Source organism: Mirounga angustirostris, unplaced genomic scaffold (assembly GCF_029215605.1).
Source record: "Mirounga angustirostris isolate CCGP_5_RB_7025 unplaced genomic scaffold, mMirAng1.0.hap1 SCAF_5, whole genome shotgun sequence".
NCBI lineage: Eukaryota > Metazoa > Chordata > Mammalia > Carnivora > Phocidae > Mirounga > Mirounga angustirostris.
This window is the reverse complement of record NW_026991713.1, coordinates 110,204,465-110,231,469: the sequence shown is the minus strand read 5'-3', so window position 1 is coordinate 110,231,469 and position 27,005 is coordinate 110,204,465. Positions and strand designations below refer to the sequence as shown.

General features: G+C 42.5%; 1 protein-coding gene across 4 annotated transcripts in view; it reads left to right on the top strand.

Moving 5' to 3' along the window:
* The window catches only part of MPP7 (MAGUK p55 scaffold protein 7), a 367,939-nt gene that overhangs the window by 28,972 nt on the left and 311,962 nt on the right, over positions 1–27,005 (top strand). Inside the window, exon 1 of one of the 4 annotated variants that reach the window (XM_064591873.1) lies at positions 17,157–17,822. The exons of 1 other annotated variant lie outside the window; for it this stretch is intronic. In XM_064591873.1, the coding sequence (XP_064447943.1) occupies positions 17,447–17,822 (376 nt within the window). In that variant the 5' untranslated portion in view covers positions 17,157–17,446. Of the gene's footprint in view, positions 1–17,156; positions 17,823–27,005 lie in introns of those variants that run through there. 2 more of the 4 variants (XM_064591872.1, XM_045874223.3) reach the window with 2 other exon arrangements.

Below are 27,005 nucleotides of genomic sequence, written 5' to 3'. Positions count from 1 at the left end.
CTCTAGTCTACTATTTACTCTCTCCAGCGTAATTTTAATTTCAGTTATTGAGTTCTTCCTCTCTGATTGATTCTTTTTTTATGCTTTCTATCTCTTTGTTGAGGGTCTCACTGAAGTCTCTACTCTTGAGAATTCTCAAGTTCAGTGAGTATCTTTATGATCATTACTTTAAATTCTCAGGCATATTACTTACCTCCATTTCGTTTAGCTCTCTTGCTGTGATTTTGTCCTGGTCTTTCATTTGGGACATATTCCTCTGTCTTCTCATTTTGTCTTTCTGTGTCTATTTCTATGTGTTAGGAAAGTCAGCTATGTCTCCTGCTCTTGAAAGTGGTGGCCATTTGAAGAAGAGGTCCTGTCATGCCCTGGAGTGCAGTGTCCCCTGTTCATCAGAACCTAGCATTTCAGGGATGTCTCCTATGTGTGTTGTGTGCACCCTATTATTGTGGCTGAGCCATGTTTGCCTTCAGGCTAGTTGTCTGCAATGGGTCTCTTTGCCTGTTACGGGAAGGACTTGTTCCAGTCTGGGGTTGCCTTGGGCTTTGAGTTGAGTCAGACCAAATGTTTGCCAGAGATGCAGTGGCATGGACCTGCAGGACACTTTCCCTGTTTTGTCCCCTGAGAAGCTTCCGTTGGTGGGTGGAGTCTGCAGTCAGATCAGATGTCTGCCTCTAGCCCACTGCTGGGGCCATGGTCAGACTGGTGTGTGTGGTTATCCCCTCTCCCTGGGGCACGAGTCACTTTGGAGTGGTGCTGGCCCCTATTGGGGCTGCTTGCACACTGCCAGGCCTGTGGCACCACTTTGGATGGGGCTCTGGCCAAGGGTGTATAGGAGGGGGCAGGTCTGCCGGAGAACATGGCACCAGGTGCTTGATGTTAGCAAGGTTTATGTGGGTCTGCTGGGGAAACCTGGAGCCAGACCCGGCTGGAGGATGCATGTCTGCAGGGGAATGTGGGGTTGGAGACCACTGTTAGCAAGCTAAGTAGAGTGAGTTGGTGCTGCCCTGGTTCCCACAGGTGTCTGTATATTTAGGCTGTGGGGCAGGAGAGGGAAATGGTGCCAGCCAGCTCCTTTGTTCCTGGAGAAGTCTCCTAAAGATCCTTGCCCCTTCAGCACACGTTCTGAGATTAGTAAATAAATCTCCTTCATGTATACCCCAGGTATTTTTTAAACTTCTGCTTTGATGCTGTATCCATGGGGCTATTTGTTGTGCTGTCTCTTTAAGGGAAGGGATTCAGTTTCCTATCACCCTCCTGGCTATCCCAGAGCTGAGCCCACAGATTTTTGAGTTCCAGATGTTAAGCCTCCAGATTGAAAGAACTTGTGAAATTAGGCCCCTCTGGTTTTCAAAGCCCAATGTTATGGAGATTTGTGTTCTCCAAGTGTGGGTTCCCCTTGTCTGGGGTGCTTGGTGCTTGGGTCTGTTTCAGTCTCCTCTGTGCACCTGTAGTGTCCCTCCCTCTTGGGGACAGTTCCCACACTGGTCTGTTAATATCCTCTTTGATGTGGCCTCTTCTGCACAATTAGCTGTGGAGAGTTTGGTCTGCCAGTCTTCAGGCCATGTTCTAGGTTACTTACACTGTTGTGTAGATAACACATCTAGTTGTATGTACGGAACGAGGTGAGATTAAGATTTTCCTACTCTGCCATCTTCTCACAAAGTCTATGTGTCTATTTCTTACTCTGCCATATTCTCACAAAGTCTATTTGACTGGGGGGTGTGGTGTCAGTGCCCCTAACACCTACGTAGTTCAAGGGTCAACTGTATCGTGAAATGATCATCACAGTAAATCTAGTTAACATCTCTCACCATATACTTACAATTTTTTTTTTCTAGTGATGAGAACTTTTAAGATTTACTCTCTTAGCAACTTTCAAATATGCAACACAGTATTATTAACTATAGTCACCATACATTGGCTGGGACTTCTTGACAGAGAAATGGAGGCAGAAGGAGATCTTCAGATGATATACAGAACTGCGTAACCCAAATTTCACCAGGTCATATTGGCATATGAGTGTTCATAGCTTTTCCCTCATATCTGCTAAAGGGAATTCTCCCCAACTCAACTTCGTTCCTGGGATTTTATGGTACAGGATTTGGGTTCAGAGAAAATGGAGAAGTTACAGGGATGCATTCCAGAAAGCATTGAGTTTTACCCAGGGGAGAGGACAAAGAGTAGACATTGAAGGAAAGAGACAGTGACAAAGAGAGGTGAGACCCACAAGGGAGACCTGAGAATGACAGAGAGAAAGTTTTGGGGACCGACCACCATTTTTTTTATGTAAAATGGCTGTTAGAGATGGAAGAGAGGATTTTTCAAAGTTTTGTTGTGCAAAACTTCTTGCCTCCCTTGCCCTACCTACCACTGAGTCATGGGCATTTCTTTTAAAGAAGAATGTTAATTGCTCAGCCTCTGAACTTATGGTTAGTTTAATACTACTTCTTCAGGACAGGGACTACAAGACATTCCGGCTTTTATATGGGTTATAATTATCCCATCCACTTTGGTCAACACAAGGTCTCCACTCATCCTTTCTCTCCTACTTTTATTCTCCTTGCTGGGGTCAAGTGCCTGCTAGGTTGTTCCCAAGTCATTTAGTGCAGGACTCATTACAAAACATGGAAGATCAGAGTTCTCCCGGGCTCTGTGATTCATTTTGTCACATGGCACTGGGCTGGCATAAAATGCCACCAATGTCTTTCCAACTTTCTTAGAAAAGCAGGTTTTCTTTTTTGTCTTCTGTATCTTCACAGCTAAACACACACATGGCTACAAAAACAAGTAATGGGTTGCAGGGACAGTGAAGTCTAAGCAAATTCTTTATTATTTTTTTAAAGATTTTATTTATTTATTTGATAGAGAGAGCACAAGCAGGGGGAGTGGCAGAGGCAGAGGGAGAAGCAGGCTCTCTGCTGAGCAGGGATCCCAATGTGGGTCTCGATCCCAGGACCCTGGGATCATGACCTGAGCTGAAGGCAGATGCTTAACTGACTGAGCCACCCAGGTGCCCCTAAATAAATTCTTTAAAAAACTTCTATGAAGAAAAAAAAAATTTTTTTTAAGATTTATTTTGGAGACAGAGGGAGAGAGTGCATGTGTGCACACGCGAACACAGTGGGGAAGAGCAGAGAGAATCTCAAGCAGACTTTCCACTGAGTGTGGAGCCCCACATGGGGCTTGATCTCAGGACCCTGAGATAATGACCCTGAGATTATGACCTGAGCCAAAACCAAGAGTCAGATGCTTAACGGACTGAGCCACTCAGGTGCCCCTCTATGAAGAAAATTTAATCTGAAAGGGTGAGAGTGACAGATAAGGGTTTGACTTTGATGTGAGGCAAGAAAGGTTTGATCCCCAGTTCTGTGAGTTATTAGTTGCCTAAATTTGAGCGATTATTATCATTGATCTAGTCTCAGTTTTCTTATCTGTAAAACAGTGATAGTGACACATACCCCCATGGTGTTTATTCTGAGGACTGAGTGACATAATTGGGTAACATACTTAGCAGGTCTTTACTATTACCATTATTTAACATGGAGCAAGTTAGATGTTTGGAGCAATAGCATGAAAAGATCTTTTCTCATTTGGTGTCAATTTTCACACCTATAATGAACCTTTCCTTGGTTTTCCAGAATATTCTGCCCCAAAGATATATCCTGGTCTCTAGCTTTCACAGGATGTAAAACTGCTTCCATATTTGAATGTCCACTCTTTTTTCTGGTTTCTACGTGTACCATGAAGGTTTCAGACCTTCCAGATCCAAGTTTTGGGCTAGGTTAAGCTCTGGGAGTGGTGAGCTTCCCATATCCTCAGTGGGGAAGAAGCTTCTCGGAGCACAGTATCTCAGAAGGGGAGCTGAGCCCTGAGATCTCAAGGCAGGTCTCTTCTTCCTGGAGTACTTAGTCCTGCCTTCCCTTGGGTTGCATTTCAGTTACAGTGAAGGGGACGAGTCTCACCACGGGCCACTCCTGGGACCCTCCTTCACCACGAACCACAGTAAAACAATCAAACAAAAAAACACATTCAAAAAAGTTGAAAACAGAGAAATAGATGGTTTGAGATAGAAATTAAATATTTTAAATTAGTGAAAAAATACAACTATACGTCACCAATTGTGAAATGATTTGGGACCCACCCTGAATAACTAAGAGTATGGAGGGAGAAATTGGGTGTGAAAGATGTGCAATGATTTTAGTTTAACCCCTTCCCACTATCGATAAGTAATTTGTGACTTCAATAATTTTTTTTAAGTGGGGGCGCCTGGGTGGCTCAGATGGTTAAGCGTCTGCCTTCGGCTCAGGTCATGATCCCAGGGTCCTGGGATCAAGCCCCGCATTGGGCTCCCTGCTCAGTGGGGAGCTTGCTTCTTCCTCTCCCTCTGCCATTCTCTCCGCTTGTGTTCTCTGGCTCTCTCTCTGTTAAAAAAATAAATAAAATCTTAAAAAAAAAATTTTTTTTAAGTAGGCTTATTATAAGGGTCCTCTTTCGCACTAGTACTATAACAAATAAAATAAGAATAATTTCAATTATTTTATTTTGAAGTAGTCTTTTTTCCCCCCTACCAGATATAATTTTCCTAAAATACTTTATTCCTCACTAGCTAAAAATATCTGGCAAACCCTATTGGTCTTAGGACCTAGTCCAAATGTCTCAGCCTGGTAATGTAGGTGATTTCACTGTTGTCCAACCCTTCCCTACAGAAATCTTTTGTTCTAGCTGGTATCCTCCTTTTCCTCCAAATATAGTTAGCTTTTTGCTGCCTCAAAGATTTTATTCATCCTGAACCCCAAAAGGAAGGCCCTCTTCCAAGGTATTTCTCAGCCTGTGTATTTCTCTCCCTCAACTCATTTATCTTCCTTCAATTCACGCTGATCTCTCATACTTTTTTCCTCCAGTGACCCGACTCCTTCATGTAGAGATGACTCAGGTGTGGCTGGAGGATATAAGTAAGAAGCCTTCCATAGTATCTTAAACATACAGTTTCCCTACCTGAAGCAATGAAAGGCACCAGAAGAATAATTTGGAGGGAGAAAATGTGTGTTTTTATGAATGGCATTTTCAATTTTCCATATTTAAATACTGTTCCGAATTTATGTTTTAATTTTACTTCACTATAGCCCAATGTAACTCATAAGACAGTTAACTTAAGATATATAATCTCAGAGGGGAGGGGTGACAGGGGGATAGGTATTAAGGAGGGCACGTGTTGTGATGAGCACTGGGTGTTATACAAAACTAATGAATCATTGAACACTACATCAAAAACTAATGAGGTACTATACAGTGGCTAATGAACATAAAAAAAAGATATAAAACCTCAATTGAGTAGATACATAAAGCAAGCAAACATTTTTCAAGCATAAAAAGGTCTTTGAAATGGATTTCTAAAGCTTCCTCATATTCCATTTGGAAATTGGTTCTGTAACACATAGAAGTCATAAACTGCTTCTTGCAATATAATTTGTGAAGAGAAAACACATTGTCTCTCTACAGACGGTGTATATTTGGATTTGGTTTCACTGAAGCAAGGTAAGTAAAAACCATTCCATCTTCCCGCATACAGAAAGGAGCGACCGTATGTCTGAGAGCACTTCCACAACAAGAACAATCTTATGGGCTTTCGACAGAGAATCCTGACTGGTCTGGTGAGCCATGGAAGATTTTTAAGTAGGGAAGGAGGAACCCCAGTGTCAAGGGAGGCCTCATGATCTGTCAGGCGTTGTGCTCACTGCTTTGATGTGTCCTCTCACTTAGTGTTTCTAACACCCCTGCACCATGAACGTTCTTATCCCCATTGTGATGGTTAAGGAAAGTGCAATTGTAGGATTAGTCCAAGAGTTGGATTCTTTATTTCAATCCAAGGTAAACAAATAATGATTACCCATGACAGTTGGAATGCTCACTCTGTTGGAAGGATTGCGTATAGCGAGACATGAAAGTAAGCTCAAGCTTGCCAAGGCTCTAAGAGATGACACTTGCTCATAACAGACAATGGCACCCAGAGTGACAGCATATGGCTGTGCAGCTTCTGCAGGACACAGGCAACTGAGGTCACATTGTAGGTATCACGCATTTGTATTTTTATTTTCACAAGTTCCTGGCAGATGTCAGGGAATTGTTTGTTCTAACAAAAGCAGCACATGATGACAGTTTTCCAACAAATGGAAATGAAATGTCTTGAGGAAGGGTGTCTTTTCCTAATTTGTGCCATGACACCAACCACATGAGTTGGTTTAAGGACAGTGACCCTTAAATCACTAACTAGTCTGTGGAACTCCTAGCTGGTCTGTGTTGGATTGGTCTCCCTTCTACCATATCAATGTATCAAAACATCCATGGTTTCCAATTACTGTGAGTACTCGTAGACTTTCCTTAAATATCACCTTTGAAAAGTAAAAGGACTTGTGGTTAGAAGTCAGGAGAGTTAACTTGAGTACTTGGGGACTAAATCAAGTTTTGCAGAAAACAGTTTTTGTAAATCTTGATTTCATCAAGTTTTGTAATTGCCACTGAAGCTTTTCTAGTATTGTATAAATGGCAAGGATGCTGCTCCTTTGTTGTGGAATATCTGGCCTTGTGTTTTAGGACATTGACTTTATTGGCTAAACCTCTTCTCTTTCGCCATCTTACTCAGAATTTTAGAGCTGAGAGGGGCCTGTCTGGCTCCCAGCTCTTCTTCCTTTTATGAAAATGGTCACCTACACACAGGCATGGGTACGGCGGCCATGATTCCGACACAGAACCCTGGGTAGAATGAGTAGCTCCAGACTTTGACTCCTCCCCAGGCTGAAGCAATGGGCTTTCTTTGAGGGGTGCAAAATGTGGAACTGAGAATCACAGTGACTGAGACATGGCGGAGCTGAGTCATACTAATGGCACTGCTGTAGGAAAACATGCTGCATGCAGTAAATCCGACTTTGTCTTCCCAGCCTTGAGCGTCCAAATCTTCCACCCATCCCTTGAAATACTTCCGTGTCCTTTGTATATATGTATATACCCATACACATACATATAAAATATTTTAAAAGTGACCTTTTTTTTTTAGAACACTTCTAGATTTATAGAGAAGTTATGAAGATAGTACAGAGAGTTGCCATATGCCCTGTAGTTTCCCCTAGTACAAACATTTACCTTAGTATGGTACATTCATTATAATTAATGTAACAATATCTATACACTGTTGTTAATTAAAGTCCACAGTTTAATTAGATTTCCTTCATTTTTGCATGATGTCCTTTTTCTGGGCCAGGATTCCATCTAGGCTACCATATTACATTTACTTGTTGTATCTCCTTAGCTTCTTCTTGGTTGTGATAGTCTCAGACTTGTCTTGTTTTTGATGACCTTGACAGCTTTGAGGAGTACCAGTCAAGTAGAATGTCCCTCTCTCGGGATTTCTCTGATGTTTTTCTCATGATTAGACTGGGGTTATGGATTTGGTGAGGGAGATTATAAATAATGTCAACATGAATTGTCATCACTGTTGATGTTGGCCTTCATCACCTGGTTCGGGTAGTGTTATCAGGTTTCAACTCAGTTGCAGAGTTACTCTTCCTTCCCTCCCTTTTCTTACTGAACTCTTTGGAAGGCAGTCACCATGCACAGCCCACACTTAAAGAATGAGAATATATGCCACTTCCTTGAAGGTGGAGCCTCTACATATATTATTTGGAATTTTGTATGGGAGATCTGTCTTCTCCCTACAACATGTATTTTAAATTTATATTAACTTGAAGTAGTTCCAATAGCTTTCAACAACAACAAACCCTTAAAAATGATCCATTTCAGGAGAGGGAAACTCAAATACCTACAGAGGCCTGGTAGGTAGCAGAGAGTATGAGTGAAGCAGGTTGGGCATGGTCCATGGCAGATTGCAAAGCACATGGCAGCTCTAAAGGGGGCACAGTCTCTGCTCTTGGCAGTTGCTGCTACATGGGAGTGTGGGTCAGCTTTGCCATAGCTTCCTTTTTAAGAAAAAATAGAAATTAGTACATTGGATGTTTATATGAAATCTCATGATTTTGAAAGGTTGGCAACTTAATCCAAATTTTTACAAAATGTGTGCTGACCCAACATAACTGAAGTTTGTGACTTCTTGGGTAGATTAATAACTACACATATTATCAGTAAGGAAATAGCCTTAGAAAGGTAGGTAAGATGTCCAAGGTCATACCACACTAGCTTTAGGGTCTAAACTGGGATTGACATTCAGGGTTCTAATATTATTATATATTCCTCTCCTTTGGAGATTCTTCAACAATCTGTTCATTTTCTCAGAATCCTCTGGACTTTGTTCTAAATTCACTGCCTTTAAGGAAAGACGTGGGAACTGGAACTCCTATTCCTACTTCAATTAATTGGTGCCATTAATTCCATTCATGCACTATTTGCCTTATTTTCTTTCGTTCCTTGCTAGAGTCCATATTCATTTGTTTGTATAATTCATGTTACACTAGAGTTGAACAGGGGCTCAGGCAAATGCCCACATTGGCAGTAACTGCAAATGCCCAAATCAGAATTCTGTAATCTTCTAGAGACTATGAATTGCACCTTAAACATTTTCTTATTCTTTCCCCCTAACCCAGTACCCACAATAACTGGCACATAGTAGGTGCTCAATAATTGCTTCTTGAATGAATGACAGTCATTAATGTCTTAAATAAGATGAAATATCAACACATAGTAATTATTTTTTTAAAAAAGATTTATTTGAGAGAGAGAGTGAGTGAGTTTGTGAGTGGGGGAGGGGCAGAGAGAGAGAGGGAGAGAGATTCTTAAGCAGATCTCAAGGGGGCACAGTCTCTGCTCCTGGCAGTTGCTGCTATATGGGAATGTGAGTCAGCTTTGCCACGTGGAGTGTGGAGCCTGATGCAGGGCTTGATCTCATGACTCTGAGATCATGACCTGAGCCGAAATCAAGAGTCAGGTGCTTAACTGACTGAGCCACCCAGGCGCCCCTCAACACATAATAATATTGATTGCACCCAGAGCAAACCTAATAGTGTGGAAATGAAAATATGTGGCATTTGTTAATGGGAACTGGCCATTCTTAACAGCACAGAAGCTGTTTACAGAAGTTCAAAGAAGTTATTATTCAGTTATTTACAGAAAGTTATTAGAACTTTATTTTTTAAAAAGATTTTATTTATTTATTTGAGAGCGAGAGAGACAGGAGCTGTGGGACGGGGGAGGGGCAGAGGGAGAGGGAGAAGCAGACTCCCTGCTGAGCAGGCAGCCCTACATGGGACTCGATCCCAAGACCCTGGGACCATGACCTAAGCCGAAGGCAGACACTCAACTGACTGAGCCACCTAGGTGCCCCTAGAACTTTAAATTATGAATATCATATAGCAGTCTTGTCTGTAAGGACATTAACCTCTTTAGTCAATTCTTCAGCTATGTTATACATATCTTGCATTCTTAAATTGATTATTATTTATTATATTTCTCTATATACACTCTTGGTTACCTGGTTCATTTTTCGAAATCTTAGAATTTAAACTTCCATGAATCAGAGACTTATTTATGAAGTTCCTTTAGATCCTACTCATAGACCAGGGAGAGGAATTTTTTGATAAAGGTATAGTCGTGGAAAGTTAAGAAAATAAAGGCAATCAAGCAAAAATCTGATCTCCGAGGTCCTGTCTTTGTTGGCGGTGGCCCTGAACGCCAGGAGCACCCCGTACTCGCATATACTCAGATTATTTCTTCTGCGGCAGTTTTTATGGCTTTCTCTCTCACGACTGCTTCTCTTTTCCATGTGTCTGAATCTTCTCTGCACAACGAAGAGTTATTCAGGTTTTAAGTGGTGAGAGGAGGGAGCTTCTGCTTTCTAGGTCAGCGCCGATTAATGAATGATGGTGTCGTTTCTGGGGAACCTAAGTAGCAAGAGAACGATTTTGCTCGTGATGTTCCCTTGTGAGCCCAGCGAGGTAAGTACAGAGATGACTAAGATTAATTAAATATAAGTTGTGCATAATTCATTTCAGCATAAGAGTATTTTTTTCTCAAACTTTGGATCGATGCCCTTTCTTTCTTTTTTTTTTTTTAAAGATTTTATTTATTTATTTGACAGAGAGAGACACAGTGAGAGAGGGAACACAAGCAGGGGGAGTGGGAGAGGAAGAAGCAGGCTCCCCGCGGAGCAGGGAGCCTGATGCGGGTCTCGATCCCAGGGCCCCGGGCTCATGACCTGAGCCGAAGGCAGACGCTTAACGACTGAGCCACCAAGGCGCCCCCAATGCCCTGCTTTCCAAATGCAAAATGCTTACTCCCATCATAAGTGTTAACAGAGTGAAGATGTTCTTCGTTCTTTGGGTCCGTTTTTGCACCATGAAAGTCACTGCATAGTGACAAGATGGACTGTTTGGTAGTTGTGATCGTTCCCGCTGTATAATCATGGCAGAGAGATCTTTGATCTTTTTTTAAATGCTAAATGCAATTTAAAAAATCATTTTCTTATCCTAACTTCAAATGTCAGAGATAGGAAGGGTGTTTTAAAACTACTCCAACTCCTTCAGACTGACAGCATTCCAGGCATGGGCATGTGGGAGGATGGAGGCTTACTTGGTTCCATATGAGAAACTTCAAGAGATTCATGTCCATCTCTATCTGTCTCTTTCTCTATACCCACAACGAGAGCATCAGATGTATTACAGGGCCGATCAGGGTTGAACAACTGGAGGATAGATCACAAACAGGCTGAGGCTCCTGAGGTTAGCACACCAGCAGGTCTCATTATCAGCCTAATGATAAAGCTATTATAAGAGTTTGATCATTCCAGGGGGACTTGATTGTTTTCCTCTAACACATACAGAATTATGCTATGCTGAGGCTCACATCCAGGTTTGTATAAAGGCTTTCATGGAATCATTGGTGATCAGCATGCAGACACCCCACATATCCTGCTGTCACTCCTCACCCCCTACTCCTCAGAGTTATTAAATGGCTTGCAGTTTATACACAGAAGTCCTTGAGGAAGCAGCCAACTGCCGATTGCATCAGAAACCAATCTTGATGCATTGCCAAAGAAATATGAATAGAATAGAGCACAGTCACTGCTATTGGTTTAGATGAATGTTTCTTGCTTTGGTACAATTGGTGGGTCAAAACTCCCGTTTTAAAATGAATTCTGAATTTATTAGTGCAGGAAGTGTTTGCTGGGCACTTACTATGGGCCAGACCTGGGGATGCCACTGGGGGTACCATAGGGGATGAGTCAGACAAAGCCCCTCTCATCACGGGGACGGTTTCTTCCCTTTCATTTATAAGCAACATTAAGCTGGTATTTTTAGCTAAGAGGAAAAATATTCCCCCAAACTTATGGACTTAGAATTTTGATCAAGGGCCCATCAGATTAGTGAGGGCTAAAGCAGAGTTTCTTAACCTCCTCCCATAAACATAGCCAAAGGTACTCTACTCTTGTTAACAGGATCACTGCTGTAATGAATTAGTCAGTTATGTACGTGTGGGAGAGAACAGCACGAAGGACTGCATTAGTTTCTTAGGGCTTGTGTAATTTGAAAAAGCTCTTCAGGTACTTTTAATATCCTTTAGTAGTTTCTCTTTCTGCTAGAGTCTATAGATGTTATTGTTCCCATATATGCACATATTTATGGTTTTTAAAAAAAATTTATTTATTTGAGAGAGAGAGAGAGAGAAAACTTGTGCGTGAGTGGGGGGAGGGGGGAGAGAGATAAATCCTCAAGCAGACTCCCTGCTGAGCTTAGAGCCTGACGTGGGGCTTGATTCCAGGACCCTGCGATCATGATCTGAGCCGAAATCAAGAATCAGAAGCTTCATGGACTGAGCCACCCAGGCGCCTCTGCATATGGTTTTTTGAGTATTCCACAGTTGTAGCTGCAGGATTCTGGATGACTCTGGTGATGGTTCACTGGTGGCAATGAGATTGTATGACCTGGTGCAGAGTAAAAGGAGATGCAGAGATGAAGACAGAACCTGGAAAGTGAGATGAGAGCTGGTAACTTGATCTGGGAAGACTTGATCATTAATGATAGAGTCCAGCAGTCACACACCACCAGAGACAAAGCTGAAGTCTAACTTAGGCTGATGAACTTGTAGGAAGGGAGAGTGCTCTAAGGGACCCACAGAGGGCCTCACCAAACAAAGCAGACAAGGTTATTGTAGGATGTGCAGGAAGGGTGGGGGTTAGGTAAGATTGAAGTGAAAGAGTGATATGATGGTCTCAAAGCAGAGCAAGGTTGTGAGTAATATTTTATAAACATTTAGTAATATTTTTACTAACATCAGGTCTGGGCTGAAAGGCAAACTTGGAGTCCTATTTCCTTGGATTAAGGTGGCGTGCTGTGTCTCCAAATCCTTTACTTGAAGGTCTGCACCTCAGCTGGAAATCAAGGCTGCTTCTTTGTGTCAAAGTGACCCACAGGCTCCCATCATCCAGGCAAGTGGCGGTGGGGGTGGGGGGAGGTTGGGGGGGAGGAGTCCATTCTCATTGATACTCAACTAAGTTTCCAACAGTCTATGATTTTAGAGAACAAGTTTTCTTAGCCCTATGTCCTTGGTGTTAATGAACAAAAGCAGTTTTTGCAGGTTCACATGAGTATGACAAGATGTAAAAGTAAGGTTTTTACTGAGGCCCCAAGAGACAGCAGATGTAAAATTCTCAAGTTGCCAGAGCAGGAAGCAAATCTCAAAGGAAATATCTTAGTTCCTTGTTGACTCTTAAAAATCTCTCACTCAAAATAAGATCATAAAAGGACAGCAGAAGTGGAGTTTAGGAAGTCTCTATGAGGAAGTTTTCTTCAAAGAAAGCAAGGCTGAGTTCTACCTAACCTCTGGTCCAGGGTTTTCCTCCTTAATCTCCCTGGGGAGGGGCATCAGGTGGCCATGAGGGCAACCTGATTTGTGTTCTCTCGGTTCTGAGAGTATCTGACTTTGGCCTGAGATATCCAAAATTGAGAGGCTGACAGTATTGGCTTGTGGCAGCAGGTTCAGAGAGAGAGAGAGAGAACAGGGAAGGATGAGAGAAAATACTCAAGACGCGTGTGCTCTGTCAGGTGCGTTTGAGTCTCGATGGGAGCGAAGTATGTACGAACGTTTCTTGAGGACCCTGAAGAGAGCCATTTGTGAGAGAGAGCTGTGCAGCTGATGTGGAAATCCTGGCCAAGAGCAACACCTGGAGAGGTGATCTACAGGTGAATTTGTAGAAAGTAGCCTAAGGGAGGAAGTAGCAGGCAGAGCAAACTGCATTGACCAGGACAGGAGAGACAGAGTGGGATGTTTCATGTTCAGGTCTCTAAGATTGTTAGAAAGCACCCAAGAGCGGCGCCTGGGTGGCTCAGTTGGTTAAGCATCTGCCTTTGGCTCAGGTCATGATCTCAGGGTCCTGGGATCCAGCCCCACTTCCGGCTTCCTGCTCAGTGGGGAGTCTGCTTCTCCCTCTCCCTCTGCCTCTCCCCCTGCTCATGCTCTCTCTCCGTATATCTCTGTCTCAAATAAATATATAAAATCCTTAAAAAAATTGTTAAAAAGAAAGAAAGAAAGAAAGAAAGAAAGAAAGAAAGAAAGAAAGAAAGAACCCAAGAGAGCGAGTGCTCGGTTTAGTCATTGGCCAGGCCCAGAGCAAAGTCTCCTTGCAGTAGGAACACTTGAGCATGAATTTGGTATCCTCCAACTTCTCTTTTCTCCCTATGTTATGAATTTGGAGGAGGTTCCTTTCCCCTTTCAGGGAGGACCCAGACTGCCTGCAAGGGATCCTAGCTGGGAGAGTACAGGGAAGGCCTATCCCTGAATGAAGCTTGAAGTGGTGAGCAAAGTGGATTGGCATTCACAATACAGTTTCTGAATTCAAACCGTATTTTATGGCTTTACTGATCAAAGGATTTTTATTACCTAAAAGTCATCAGAGAAGTTACAGGACCGCCCACATATTCATCTGAATAGGTATGGGAGGGACAGTGGCAGGTGGGGGTTCCCTTTCTGCTGGCATCCTGCTTGCTCTACGTGCTGGTCTCAGCTGAGCCGAGAGCCGTGCTCATGGAGAGTCGCCAACTTGGCCAGTGCTTTTGTTCTTCAAAGAAATCTATGTCAAGAGGTATACGTCACACAGGGAAATTGGGAATTAGTAGAAGACTTAAATGGGAATGACAGCTTGAAACTGGAAGACACAGGGGACTTGGTGTCTGGAAGCCAGCCGAAATAAAGAGATGTCAAGAAAGCTGGCAGTCACCATTGAAGACTTTGGCTTTGGCCTCTGGGCCTCCATCTTCGTGTGAAAGGCCAGGCAAAGACTGTCACTGAACAGAAAATGGGGCCCCACTGACTGACTACAGAAAACGTGGTGGGGCAGGATGCATGCCTCTCTGGCAATCTGTCCAGTGCCTATTCTCTGGGAAATCTCTGTGCGTGAAGAGAGGTGAGCCCCGGCAGCCATGTTGGCGGCCTCCACCCTCCCCACTCCTGCCACCTCCCTCACCACAGAGGGTGGGATAGAGCGGGGAGAGGCCAGGCGAGGCCACTCATATTCTCTCTCCATAGAATTTGGGATTGGGTCAAGGTTGTTGATTTAGTCGGGGCTCGGGGAGCACTGGGGTAGCTTTACTTTGACTCCTGGACTTAGGAGCCAGGAAAGCTGTTTTCCAGAGACCAGGAGAGTACAGAGAAGCGGGTTTGAAGATAGAAGAAACTGCAGCCAAGTTCCTCTTGTCTCTCAGGCCCTGGCTCCTGGCCTTCCTGGGGACTGACTTCTTTTTGCCCTTGGAATCTCGAAGTTACCTCTCTGTCTTTAGAACTGATTTTTGAACTCTATTATTAGGGCACAGAGATTACTTTTCAGTGGCTTTGAAGCATTGTGCCATGTATTTCGGTAGTTACATTTGTTATTTACTTTGTAATTTACTTAGTTGCTGCATCTTGTAATTCACCTGCCACTTCCAGCGGATGCACCGAGATACTTTGCTGTTCCCAGCATTTCCTCTGATTGGCCCTCCACAGTGGGGGCTTGCTGTCTTTTCTTATAGACATGTGCTAATGGCGTGAGTTCAACCTGTAAGGAGAAAGCCATACCCAGAAGCAGGGGGAGAAGCCAGAACTAGTAGGGCAGATCTCTAACTTCAAGGGCTTCAGCTCTGTCCTAATTCTGGCCAAAGAGGATTAATACTGTTAACTCATTACAGTCCTAAAAGGAATGTCATAGTTCAAGGTGGGCTGTGCACTCTATTTAATGACTTTTGTTTAAGAAACGAAGGCAAGGATGACGTGGAACAATAATCAGTCTGTTTCTTCTCCTACTTTGCTCAGCTCGTATAGTCTCAGAATGCTGTTTCTCACTGGATTTTTGTTTCCACATTCTGAGCTTATCCATGGTAGGCAAGCTTATGATGTGGGGAAAGTTGATTTTTTAATGCAATGGTTTCTAAGGCTTTGCATTAGATTTCCTTCTTCCCGACTGGGGTCCCAGGTTCCTCTGTTGTTGCTCCCTGGATCTAGAACCCTGTAGCCTTTCACTGGGGTGACTCCGGCTGAATCCGTGATTCCTCATTTCCTTCAGGATGATTTCCTTGGCCCCTTCTGGACTGTGTTCCCCTAGCACCTTGATTTCCCCATCATTTGTGCAGTAACATTTTATAGATCCACTTGGGTCCGTGTCATTCTCATTATTAGACCCTGACATCTAGCTGATCCCTGGAAAATAGTTGGTTCTTCCTAGATCTATGCCTGATACACTGGCTTGGTGAATTAAGGCCCACTTCTTTGGACTCTGAAAAAGGTCTTCTCTTTGTTCCTACAACATCACTTTTCTTCCTCCTTCAGGACCTTGGCTCTTGCTGTTTGCTAGGAATGCCACTGCCCTCGAGTTTTGCATAGCTGGCATTTTCTGATTTAAGTGGCAACCCAGAGTAGTTCTCTCTCCCTTTCCAAATTCAAGTAGTGCTTCCATCCCTCGGCTCACTCTTTTTTCTTCTCTGTCTTTATTCCTTTCTGTAAATGTATTCGTTTACTAGTTCATTATCCTTCTTTTACGGATAAATAGCTTCTGGTCTGCCTTGTTCAAGACAATACTTAGTAGAGTGCCTAGTTCATTGAAGGAACTAGAATTTGATGATTAATGTTATTGCACGTTTGTTGAGTAAATGAATACAAGAATAATTTTTGATATAAATGATTCAATCCCAAAGAAAGATGTTAGTGGTGGAATTTCAGGCATGATTGTGGAAAAAAAACTTTTGGAGTGTTTTCTTTCCAATTTGTTCATAGTAGACAGTGCTAAGTTTTTTTTTTTCTCACATATTTAAACATATTTAGATCTCAACACTAAGTTACCTGCTTAGAATACGCTGGGACACATATTTTTAGACTATCACTTAAGATTCCATTTATTACAAGGGTTCTATAAAAAATGTGTTAGGTAATGAGGTTAATGTCCTTCAAAGGAGTTTTACCTTTTTCTCAGGAAAAAAGAGGATTTGCTCTATTCTTTGTATTGAGTTTCTTGTCCTTCTTTTCAAATTCATGTTCACCTTAATATTCATTTCCTTCCTTAGGTTTGATTTTTGTCCATTTACATTTTTTCACTACTATTTAATTTAGGGAGTTGTTAGGGGAAGTGCTTTATTTCGAACAGTCTATTTCAGAACCTCATGGGAATGGCAGGAAGAACAAACAGAATAGTAAGGCAGCCAGAGTTAAGGGAGTGTGGTCCCCAGGTGAGTTATGCTTCACTCCCTTCTAAACTGCCTAGGATAATACGAGGCTTGCCTACTATGGTCTGAGAGCTCAGATTGCTTAACTATAAGTCATTGATCCTTGTCTCCCCTCTCCTCCCTCAGCTTTCAGTTTTCAAAGTCTAAGTCACATCTTGAAATTTTGTCACATTCCTTTCTTATAATTCCCTACATTAGTTGAGTTTTCCGATTTGTATCTTCTCAACTTCTCTCCGTATACTACCCTTTTTGGTTTTTGTGTATACTTTATTTTGTCCTTTGGATTCTAAATTCTTCCTGTCAGGGAGTTTTCCTATAAATCTGTTTACAGCGTGGTGCATTCTAAGTATGTCCCATACGGAACACAAGTAAAACGGAAAAAAAAAAAAAGTTACGCATAATTTTGCCAAGAGTGAAAACATTTTATGCCTTTTCTTTGCACAGGACAATTTCCTTCTGAATCTTATGAAGCATTTAAAAAATACCCAGGAGACCTCTCTAAAGCCAAGCAATGTTAAAGATTAGCTGTTATTCATCAAGTTCATACGGGAATGAAAGAATCGCTCGCATCTGGCAAAGAAACCCGGGTATCCGAGGTTTTGCGCTTCAGAGAGGGTACAGGTCCATAAATCAGCCCATTCTGCAGCCACCTGGGAACAGAGCGGGTGGGGCGGAGCTTCCGTTGATTGAGGGGCGAAGGAGAGGAGCTAGAGAGTTCTCACCAATCAGAGTTCTGCTTTGTTTTCTCTTACCGGCCAATGAGGGAGCTCTGCTGGCGAGGCTGTCTTCAAGTCCGAGCCACCCACCTCCATCGCAGCCTATCAGCAGACCGCTTTTACGAAGCATCCGCGGAGCTCCCGCCCCGCGGGCGGAGCGGCCCTGCCCCTTCCCGCCCCTCCGGCCGTGGCCCCACCCTGCCGAGGGAGGGGGCCAAGTCGGTTACTCACTGGGCTGGAGGTGGGGGCCGGGCTCCCGCTGGGCTCGTGCGTTCTGCGCCCGTCGAGGCGGTGCCGAGCCCGCTGGCTCCTGATTGTCCTTTGCGGCGGCTGCGGTCGCTGCCTCTTTGCCTCCCGACCCAGGGCTGCAGGGGCCGGAGCGATCGCGCCTCCCGCGGGCCACGGCTGCCCAGAGCAGGTAATGGGGCGCCGTGGCTGCACCCCCTATCCGAGCACCGGTGCGGCGCGGGCGGTGGGGTCTGCTCCCCTTGCTGCTCCCGCGGGCGGCAACCTGGCCGAGCCGGGCCGCGTCACCCGAGCCTCCCGCCCGCCTCAAGGCGCCTCCGCCCGGGAGCCCGCGGCGGCGGCGGCGGCGGCGGCGACACCTTGCGGGGAGGTGGGGGCGGGGCCGGGCGGAGGGGGAGGGGCGGGGTCAGCTGCCGGCGGGACCCCTTGGGGACTCGGAGTGAGGCGGCTGGGCCCAACGGAGGGCTCGAGAACGTGCAGGTGGAGGAAAACTGCGGAGTTGAGTCAGAGTCAGGCTCACGAGGGAAAGGGACCTACTGATAAGTAACGATAAGCTGAGTGGCTTTTTTTTTTTAAGCCAGAAAGGTGTCTTGGGTATTGTTAATTACATATTTTCTGGAGGCAGGCGCATTGCAGTGCCATTTACACATTAACACTGTTTACTTGTTATTTATTATTTTTTAAATTAAGAGCAGTCTTTAACGTGAACGTGTTTGGGGACTTTTCCTTAAGTGACAAGTAGACCCAGCAGTGTGACTCACCTTTGTCTGGGCTGAAGTGGGGAAGGTGCAATAGGAGTGAGGGGGAGGAATGTTGATGAGGAATGCCTGCGCAGATTTCAAAGGATTGTGGGGGTGGAACCTTGTTTCTGTCACTGTGTCATGGGTGGGAGTAGAATTGTGATTCTTTTTTCTTCTTCTAATTTTTTTAAACATTAGCATTAAAAAAAAAAAAAAAAGCTTCTCTAAAAACAATTTCAGGGTTTTAGGTTTTAGGAATGCACCTGCTTGGTACTCATGCGGTAATACTTTGCAGACGAGCCAGACAATTTATTACAAATTTGCACCTTGAATTGTTATTACCTTTTCTTTGACTTGCTTAATAACCTTTGTTTTCATTCACTATTTGTTCACAAGTGAAATGGTGAAGGTCACCGGGTTTGGGCAGTAATGGCACCGTGAGAACTCTTGGAGCAGTGTTCTCGCTTCTAGGTGCACTCCAGTTCTCACCAGTACAGGTTTTCCTTGCTATCTGAAAACACAGCGTTCCTATGAAATCTTTTCTAAACCGAAGCGCTGCAAAGCAAAAAAACCCACTTACTATTAATGTATATGGGAAATTTTTTTAGTGTTACCCCCCAAAAACCTCTTAGGCTTTCTGATACCTTAGAATACATTTTGCTAATGTCAAATAAGTCAAGATACAGCACAGATGCTCAGACAGAGGTCAGAGCTGCTGGGGGCTTGATGCTGAGATGCTGAGTGGAGTTCCCAGGGAAGGAGCTTGGTTCTGCCACTCTGGCTGTTGCCGGGTGTGTGCTGTCTCTATACCAGCTGATGCAAAACAAACACCTCTGTGGGTTTCTTTCAGTTAGTGCAAAGAGATAGTAAGGTCTGTCGTAAAAGCAAAGTAGTGTAACATGAGCTTGTGAAAAACGGGGGATACCTGTATTTCCATTTAGGTCTTTTAATTGAGACTCTCACAGACTGTCAGTTTTTTAATCCTTCTATTGGGAGGTAGGTAGTGCATATCATGTCTATTTTACAAGTACATAAAGTGAAAAAGCCTTAGAGATGAGGAGAATTCTGCCCAGGTCACCTGACTCCTACTTTATTTTGTACCCATAGTGGATTTAATCCAGGATCTACTAAGGTTCCCACCATCAAGTAAGCTTCTGTATACCGATTTGATCATGTGGTACAAGAATCACAGGTGGAGATGTTTTTTTCCAAGTAAAGAAATAGTGTCTCTTAGGTCCCCCCCCCCCCCCCCGAGGTTGTTGAGATAGTTTGAATCACACCAGAAAGGTAATTTTTCACACAGGCAAAACAAAACAAATTCCTAGTGGTGCTATGTGAAAATCTCTATTTTAAATTTTGGGGAGATTTTCCAAATTAGAGAACCCTATCTTATCTATGTTTGCATCTGTAGCTTAGCAGTGGACTTCAGTACTGTTTTCTGAGTTGAATTGAAATGATTAATATGCATAAGGCAAATAAAAATGAAGCATGATGCATTCTGGTCATGACTTGGGGCTTGGGAAAGGTTAATTATAAATTTAGTAGAAAAGTTGAAAATGTAAAAATCATTTATTTCTCAGAATAGTGCAAACAAAGGAGTTTGGGGGTTAATGAAGAGCAGGCTTAGATGGCTAGTTGGCAGGAACCTCTCGAATGGTGTCAAGGCTTGGGGAATTCTGGAGAATTGCTAGGTTATGTTGAACTAATTAGTCATCAGGAATATGGAAATGTCTTATGAATTACTGAATGGAACTGTTCTAATCATGAAATTGTCCCTTTTCATGCGTCTGTATGCCATTTGGACATAACTTATTCTTGTAAGATATAAGGCATAGCTTATATAAGCCCTATCCCTGATTCGATTTTTTTGCATTAATGTCTTAATTTTTACTCTCCTGTCAAAATTTCTAGCGTCCAGGGATTTCCATTAAGAAACCTTTATCAATTTGTTAGTTTGTACAGGAAATGAGTCCTCTCTTAAGAACACAGCCCTCTTGCAGTGTGGGAAACTGGAAAGAGATTTAGGCTGTTTGTATAGTATTGTATTCTTACCTAGAGTTTCTGTCCTTTAAAAAAGAATGTTAATTACGATGTTACACAACTTCCACTAGGTGGTGCACTGGGTGCTACTCAATGCAGAGTTCAGTCAGATGTTTTTTCCTTATTACAAGCATTTCACTGACAAAGATACAAATGTACTGTAACTGTTTCTGTTGTAATTATAGTTCAGACAGAATTGCAATGAGTGATTTGTCAGTTTCATTAAGTGAGATTATTTGGAAGGAAACGACAGCTTAATTTAAAGTGAAGGACACTTAGCAATTTTAGGAATAACTTCTAAAAAGCTCTCTGATTCTCCCTGTGATCAGGAACGCACACCAGAGGGTGGATTTTTGGTCCTTGTTTATGTACACTTGAACTTTTTTTTTAATGGCTGTTTTGTTTAAATCTTATGTGAACTCTTAGCTATTTGACTAGTTTCATGTTTTGCTTTCGTTGATTATGGATTCCTTAAAACGTGGTAGAATAAAGTAGGTACATATAACAAGATTACTCAAATCTTGAATATGAGTGAATACTTAAGTTATAAAAAAAAATTTTTTTTTCTAGGCGTGTAACAGTTTTTCTTTCTTGAATGCTCACATAATCTATTTAGGGGAACATTATTATTTTCAGCTTACTTATAAAGGAGAGGGGATCATCCTCCCTCTGACTATAGGAGCTTACGGGCTTGTTTATTACTGATTAATTGCTGTTATTGTTACAGAACGGGGATGAGAAGATAGCTGTTGCTTTCATAAGAAGTACCCGTTTTGGGTATAGAAATGGCAGTGTTAGTGGAGAATAAGGACTAGTTGGGACGATTGCATTTTTGGAGATGTTTTACAGAAAGCTTTGGGCTTTTAAAAGGCAGGATAAGAATTTGAATGGGAAGGTCTGAAGGTGGTTGGTGTGTGTGTGTTTCAGTTCCAGTGAACTCTGTGTAGGGAGGAGGGCTTTGGTAATCTGTTTCTTGGAACTACCTGTGGTTCTAGGGCGGGGAAATTAATGGTGTTTTGGGAGAGGGAAAATAAATAGGTGCCATTCCTTCCAGGAGGGTAGCTCCTGCCAGTGCCGCCAGTCTTGGGTGAGCTGGGGTGTGGAAAGGTGGATGGTTGTAAGTAGTCAGGCAGATTAAAAACTGCCTGAGTGTGGGCTTCTTAGAGCTCTTTGCACCTTTGACGACTTGAATCAAGTCAATATGCATTTTAAGTCAGGTTTCTAGCTATCCCACCATACAGACTTGGGCAAGTTAACTCTTCAGTCTTCAAATTTATGTTTTTAATTTTTAAAATAAGTAGAATCCTGAACTTTATGAAATTAATTTGAGTATGCAGATGAATAGCTTAAAGGAGTTTTTTGGCATAGAGTAGGTTCTCAAATTATGGTAGGTGCTTGAATCTCTACATACTTCTGATACTCTGTCTTCCACTACCTTAAAAAAAGGTGTTAATAGAAATAGACAAATTTAAGTACTCGTGGAGGTGTATTCCTCAAACTGAGGACTTGAGTTGGGGTAGGAAAGAAGGCTCCTGGTCTAGATATTGCTTTGAATAGAGAAAAGTCAGGTAGGATGCTGTAAAGGGGTCTAGGTAAGGGGTTGGGGTGATGTGAGCAGTTTTTGCACTCCTGTGTATATGCACTAGCGTATCTGATTAGCTTGTTAAAAACGTGTTTGGAAGATGGTGCCTCTATGTGTTTATTTAAAGCAATTTGAGGGGCGCCTGGGTGGCTCACTCGTTAAGCGTCTGCCTTCAGCTCAGGTCATGATCCCAGGGTGCTGGGATCGAGTCCCGCATCGGGCTCCCTGCTAGTGTGGAGCCTGCTTCTCCCTCTGCCTCTGCTGCCCGCCCCCGCTTGTTCTCTCTCTCTCTCTCGCAAAAGTAAATAAAATCTTAAAAAAAAAAGCAATTTGAGTCTTGAGAAACAAATATTTCTGAAGGTTATAACCTTTTCTTTTGGCAATTGGAAGTTTGTTGATGGGGTGTTGTAAAAATCTAGAGTTGAGCCAGAGGTAAAAAGGCTTATGGAGCTATGGACCAAGATTTGTCAAGCTTCTGCTGCTGATATTCAAAACGTTTTTGTTTTCTTCCTAATATGGCTTCTGATTCAACTTCTGAGGATTCTGTTTGGACCTCTGTGCTCTTTTTCATGTTTGGAATTTAAAATCCAGTTCCTAGTAAGGCCCCTCAGAGTAGACTTTTTTTTTTAGATGGTTGAATCAGGGTACAGATTGGACATTTTGTCAGGCTGGGGGAGGAGTTGCTGGGTCTTGAAAAATGAATGAACATAATTTTGATTTATTTAGAGTCATTTTAAATAGGATTGAAAGTTTACGTTGTGAAATTTCCAAGACGGTCATTTCCCCTTTAATGTACATACACTGAGTGTGAAAACCAGTGGTTCTAGAACCTTCCGTGCCCCTAGATCACCAGGAGGGCTTGTTAAAACATAGGTAGCTGGCTCCACTCATAGAGTTTCTGATTCAGTGGGTCTGGGGTGGGCCCTGAGAACGTGCCTTTCTATTAAGTCACAGCGGTGATGCTGCTGGCCCAGGGACCATACTCTGAAAACCAGGGAGAAGATACCAGGCGGAATGTAAGCACAGTGGTTAAGAGAACAGGCTTTGAAGTTTGAAAGATCTGGATTTGAATCCCTGCTCTGTCACCGACTTCAGGCACATTTCTTACCTCTGTTCTCTAAATTAGAAATACAGTATCATGTTGTGGCAAGTATTTAAATGAACTCAAGTGTGTAAAAGCTCATAGAACAGCACCTGCTAGGTGGCGAACATGCAATAAATGTTGGCTTTTAATCCTAAAAAATCAATTAGGGTATGAAATAAATAGAATCCTGAATCTTAAAGTTGAGGTATGCTCCTTAAGGACAGAAACTTTTAATTTTTGAAAAAGTTTTAAGATTTTATTTGAGAGAGTAAGAGAGTGAGAGCACAAGCAGGGGGAGCAGCAGAGGGAGAGGGAGAAGCAGGCTCCCTGCTGAGCAGGGACCCCCCCCCCCCCCGACTTGGGGCTCGATCCCAGGACCCTGGGATCATGATCTGAGCCGAAGGCAGACGCTTAACAGACTGAGCCAGCCAGGCGCCCCCAGAAACTTTTATATTTATCCTCATTTCCTAGCACAGTGCTGTGGAAAAGGCATAAAAGTACTCAATTTGTATTTAACAAATGAAGGAAAAGTTTGTGGATCTAATGATTTTCCAGAAACATTTTTAAGAGACCTGGAATGTTCACATTGGTGGTGTCTTCTTTTGTTTTTTTCCTCCTGAAAAGCTTTCTTTGGTCAAAAGATGTTGGTTTTAGGATAATCATTGTAGTCCACACTTTATAGAACAGGAATTTTAAAGGTTGTTCCTGGGAGTTCAGTTTCAGGAAGTGCCTGGGAGTCATCTTTAGAAAATAGACTCACCTGTTGTTTGGTGACTTTGTTCGAAGACCCTGAATGCAGTTCTTGGAGATTCTTCCCCCGATGGCCACCATGCCCGGTCATGTCTCCGAGAGCCCACCTCTTGTCTGGCACCCCATTCCTGTTACTTCCTGTCACCATCGTCACCCTCTTAATGTTACTTGTTCACTTTTTATTGTTTCCTTCACTAGAATGCATACTCTGTGAGGGCAAGGCCCAAGCACAACACCTGGTGGGCAGGGATTTCGCACATGCTGGTTGCATGAAGGACCATGTGTGGCAGGGACTCCCTCCCCATGTCGGGTGCATAGGCTTGAGTTCATGCTCCCTTTTGGCCCACCCTTATGATGCGGTGGTCCATGTAAGCCTCAGTTTATTTCACCGATCTTCCTCCTCCATCTCCCATTCCATTTTTGGTTCTCCGCCACCCCCCATTGGACCCTCTCTCGGGCTTGAACATAACTTCATTAAGTTCTGCCAGATTATTATCTGGAATGGCTGTGATGGTTTACACTGTTGCCAGCTGTCGGTCCCGACATTCTTGCCAGAACTTGATATTTTCTGACCTTATAATTTTTTCCAATCTGATGCAACAGATGGAGCGAACTGGGCACAGCGTGATATATTACTGTTCCGATTTGCAATTCTCTGATTACTAATGCAGGCGAGTATCCTGTCATATGCTTATTAGCTGTGTGGGGTCCCCTTTTGTGAATTGCCATTTATTTATTCTTTGCCTCTTGTTCTATTAGATTTTTGTATCCCCCTTCCTGCTTTTCTGCCCTAATAAACAGGAATTTTTTGTATATTCTGGGTGATAATCTGTTGGATTTTATATGGTGCAAATATCTTCTTAGGTTTTTTGTTTTGTTTTTTTTTACCCGTTTATTGGGTTTCTTCTTTGAAATCTTTTATTGTACAGAATCTTTAATTTTGTTATAGTTAGATCCATTTTTTTTACCGTCTAGGTTTTGTTTAGGACATACTTCTCCATTCTTAGTTAACAAAGGTATGTTTTTACAACTGTCTCTTTCTGTTCTAGTTCCACACTGGTTTTGTTTTTGTTTTCATTTTTATTGCTACAACCTGTTTATAGTGATTGGTATGTAGAAGTATGAGACCCACCTGTGTTCTTTTCAGATGTTTAAGCTGGTGGTTTTCATCCCTGGCTTTACATTAGAACTAACGAGGTAGCTTTTAGAAACCTGTGCCCCAGTTTACCCTGTATCAACTGAATCATAATCTAGAGGGAGTGGAGACCCAGCAGTTGTATTTTTTTAAAACCTCCTCTGGTGATATATAACCATGGTTAAACCATATGTTAAAAAACAAAATTCAACTGAATCAATTTTAAAGATCTTACTGACTTTATTTGACAATTCATGAATTGGGCAGTTATCCATCCAGCAAATAGAAAGGAGGTCTGAGAAGGAACTATATAAAATGAAAGACTTTTGCATGTAGAAGGGAGTGGGATCAGGAAGCTATAGGAGCAAAAAGTGGACTGGTTGTGTCGCTTTCCTTTAGATGACAGGAGTCTGCAAGGCAGGTTACCTCATTCATGCAGATCAGGTAAGTTCCTAATGAACTAGTTTATGATTCCATTTCTGGGAGAGCTGAAACTAATTGTCTCTGATGATGTGGGGCTTAGCATAAGTGACTCTATGTTGGGCTTGTTGTCTTTTTTTTTTTTTTTTTTAAGATTTTATTTGACAGAGAGTGCATGAGCACGCACACAAGCAGGGGGAGTGGGAGAAGCAGGCTCCCCCCTGAGCAGGAGCTCCATCCCAGGACCCTGGGATCATGACCTGAGCTGAAGGCAGATGCTTAACCAACTGAGCCACCCAGGCACCCCTGTTTTCTTATTTTTAACACCTGTATCAAAGATAGTTGTTTTTTCGATAGAGTTTAAAATTTTTTTCTCCATTATTGTCTTATGTCTTCTTTGTTAGATTAATTCCTAGGTACTCGGTTTTTGTTTCTATTGTGAGTGACATTTTTTTTTTTCCTTTCCCCCTTTTTTTTCTCTATTGGTATGTATGTCTATATTGATATAAAACTATCAGCTTATCTGTCTATACTTAATATATTTTGGGGGCAATCTTGCTAAATTCTTATGTAGTGTAGTGGCTAGTTTTTCTTTTCCATGTTCTCTGAAGTTTATTCTTTAAATAATGGCCAATGTCTTTTTCCTTCCAATTCTTATTACCTTATCTTTTGTATTTCCTTGCTTTACTGCATTTGTCTAGAATTGTAGTGATACATTGAGAGTAACAGAGATGGTGGTCCCTAGATCTTGTAGGGAATTCATCTTTAGTTTCACCTTTAATTGGACGATTTATTTATTTTTATTTTTCATTTTACTTTTTTTGGGGAGGGTTAAATGCTCTATTTTTTATTTTAAAGTTTTTTATTTAAAATTTTATTTTTTTAATCTTTATACCCAACATTGGGCTTGAACTCATGACCCTGAGATCAAGAGTTGCATGCTCTTCTGACTGAGCCAGCCAGGTGCCCCTGCTCTGTTTTTTTTTTTTTTTTTTTAATTGTTTGACTTCATTTGTTTTAAAAACTTGAGAAATAAGCACAGTATTCTCTTTCTGATTTTGGTAAGGTAACTGTCATGGATGGTATGTAGAGCTCTAAACTCTGAATAGTTATAGTTGTGTATAGTGACATTTTTATTTTTATTTGATATGTGTATATATATGTATATTTTATATTGAGGTTTTTAAATTACATATTTGGATTATTTTTATCAGGCTTTTCCAAAGTAAGTTATGTGTAGCGACTCTACTTAGTTGAAAGCCATCATGTGTTTGGAAAAACAAAGCGGAAATGGTTATGTATCTTAAACTGTGAACTTTTCTTTTTTAAGATTTTTATTTATTTGAGGGGGAGGGAGAGAGAGCATGCGCGCATGCACATGTGCACATGAGTGGGAGGAAAGGGAGAGGGAGAAGCAGACTCCCCTGCTGAGTGCAAAGCCCAGACTCAGGGCTCGATCCCAGGACCCTGAGATCATGACCTGAGCCGAAGTCAGACACTTAACCAACTGAGCCACCCAGGTGCCCCAAACTGTGAATTTTTAAAAAAATGAATAGATACCCAGAAGAGTGCATATGCTAGGATATGCAAATGTCCTACATGTG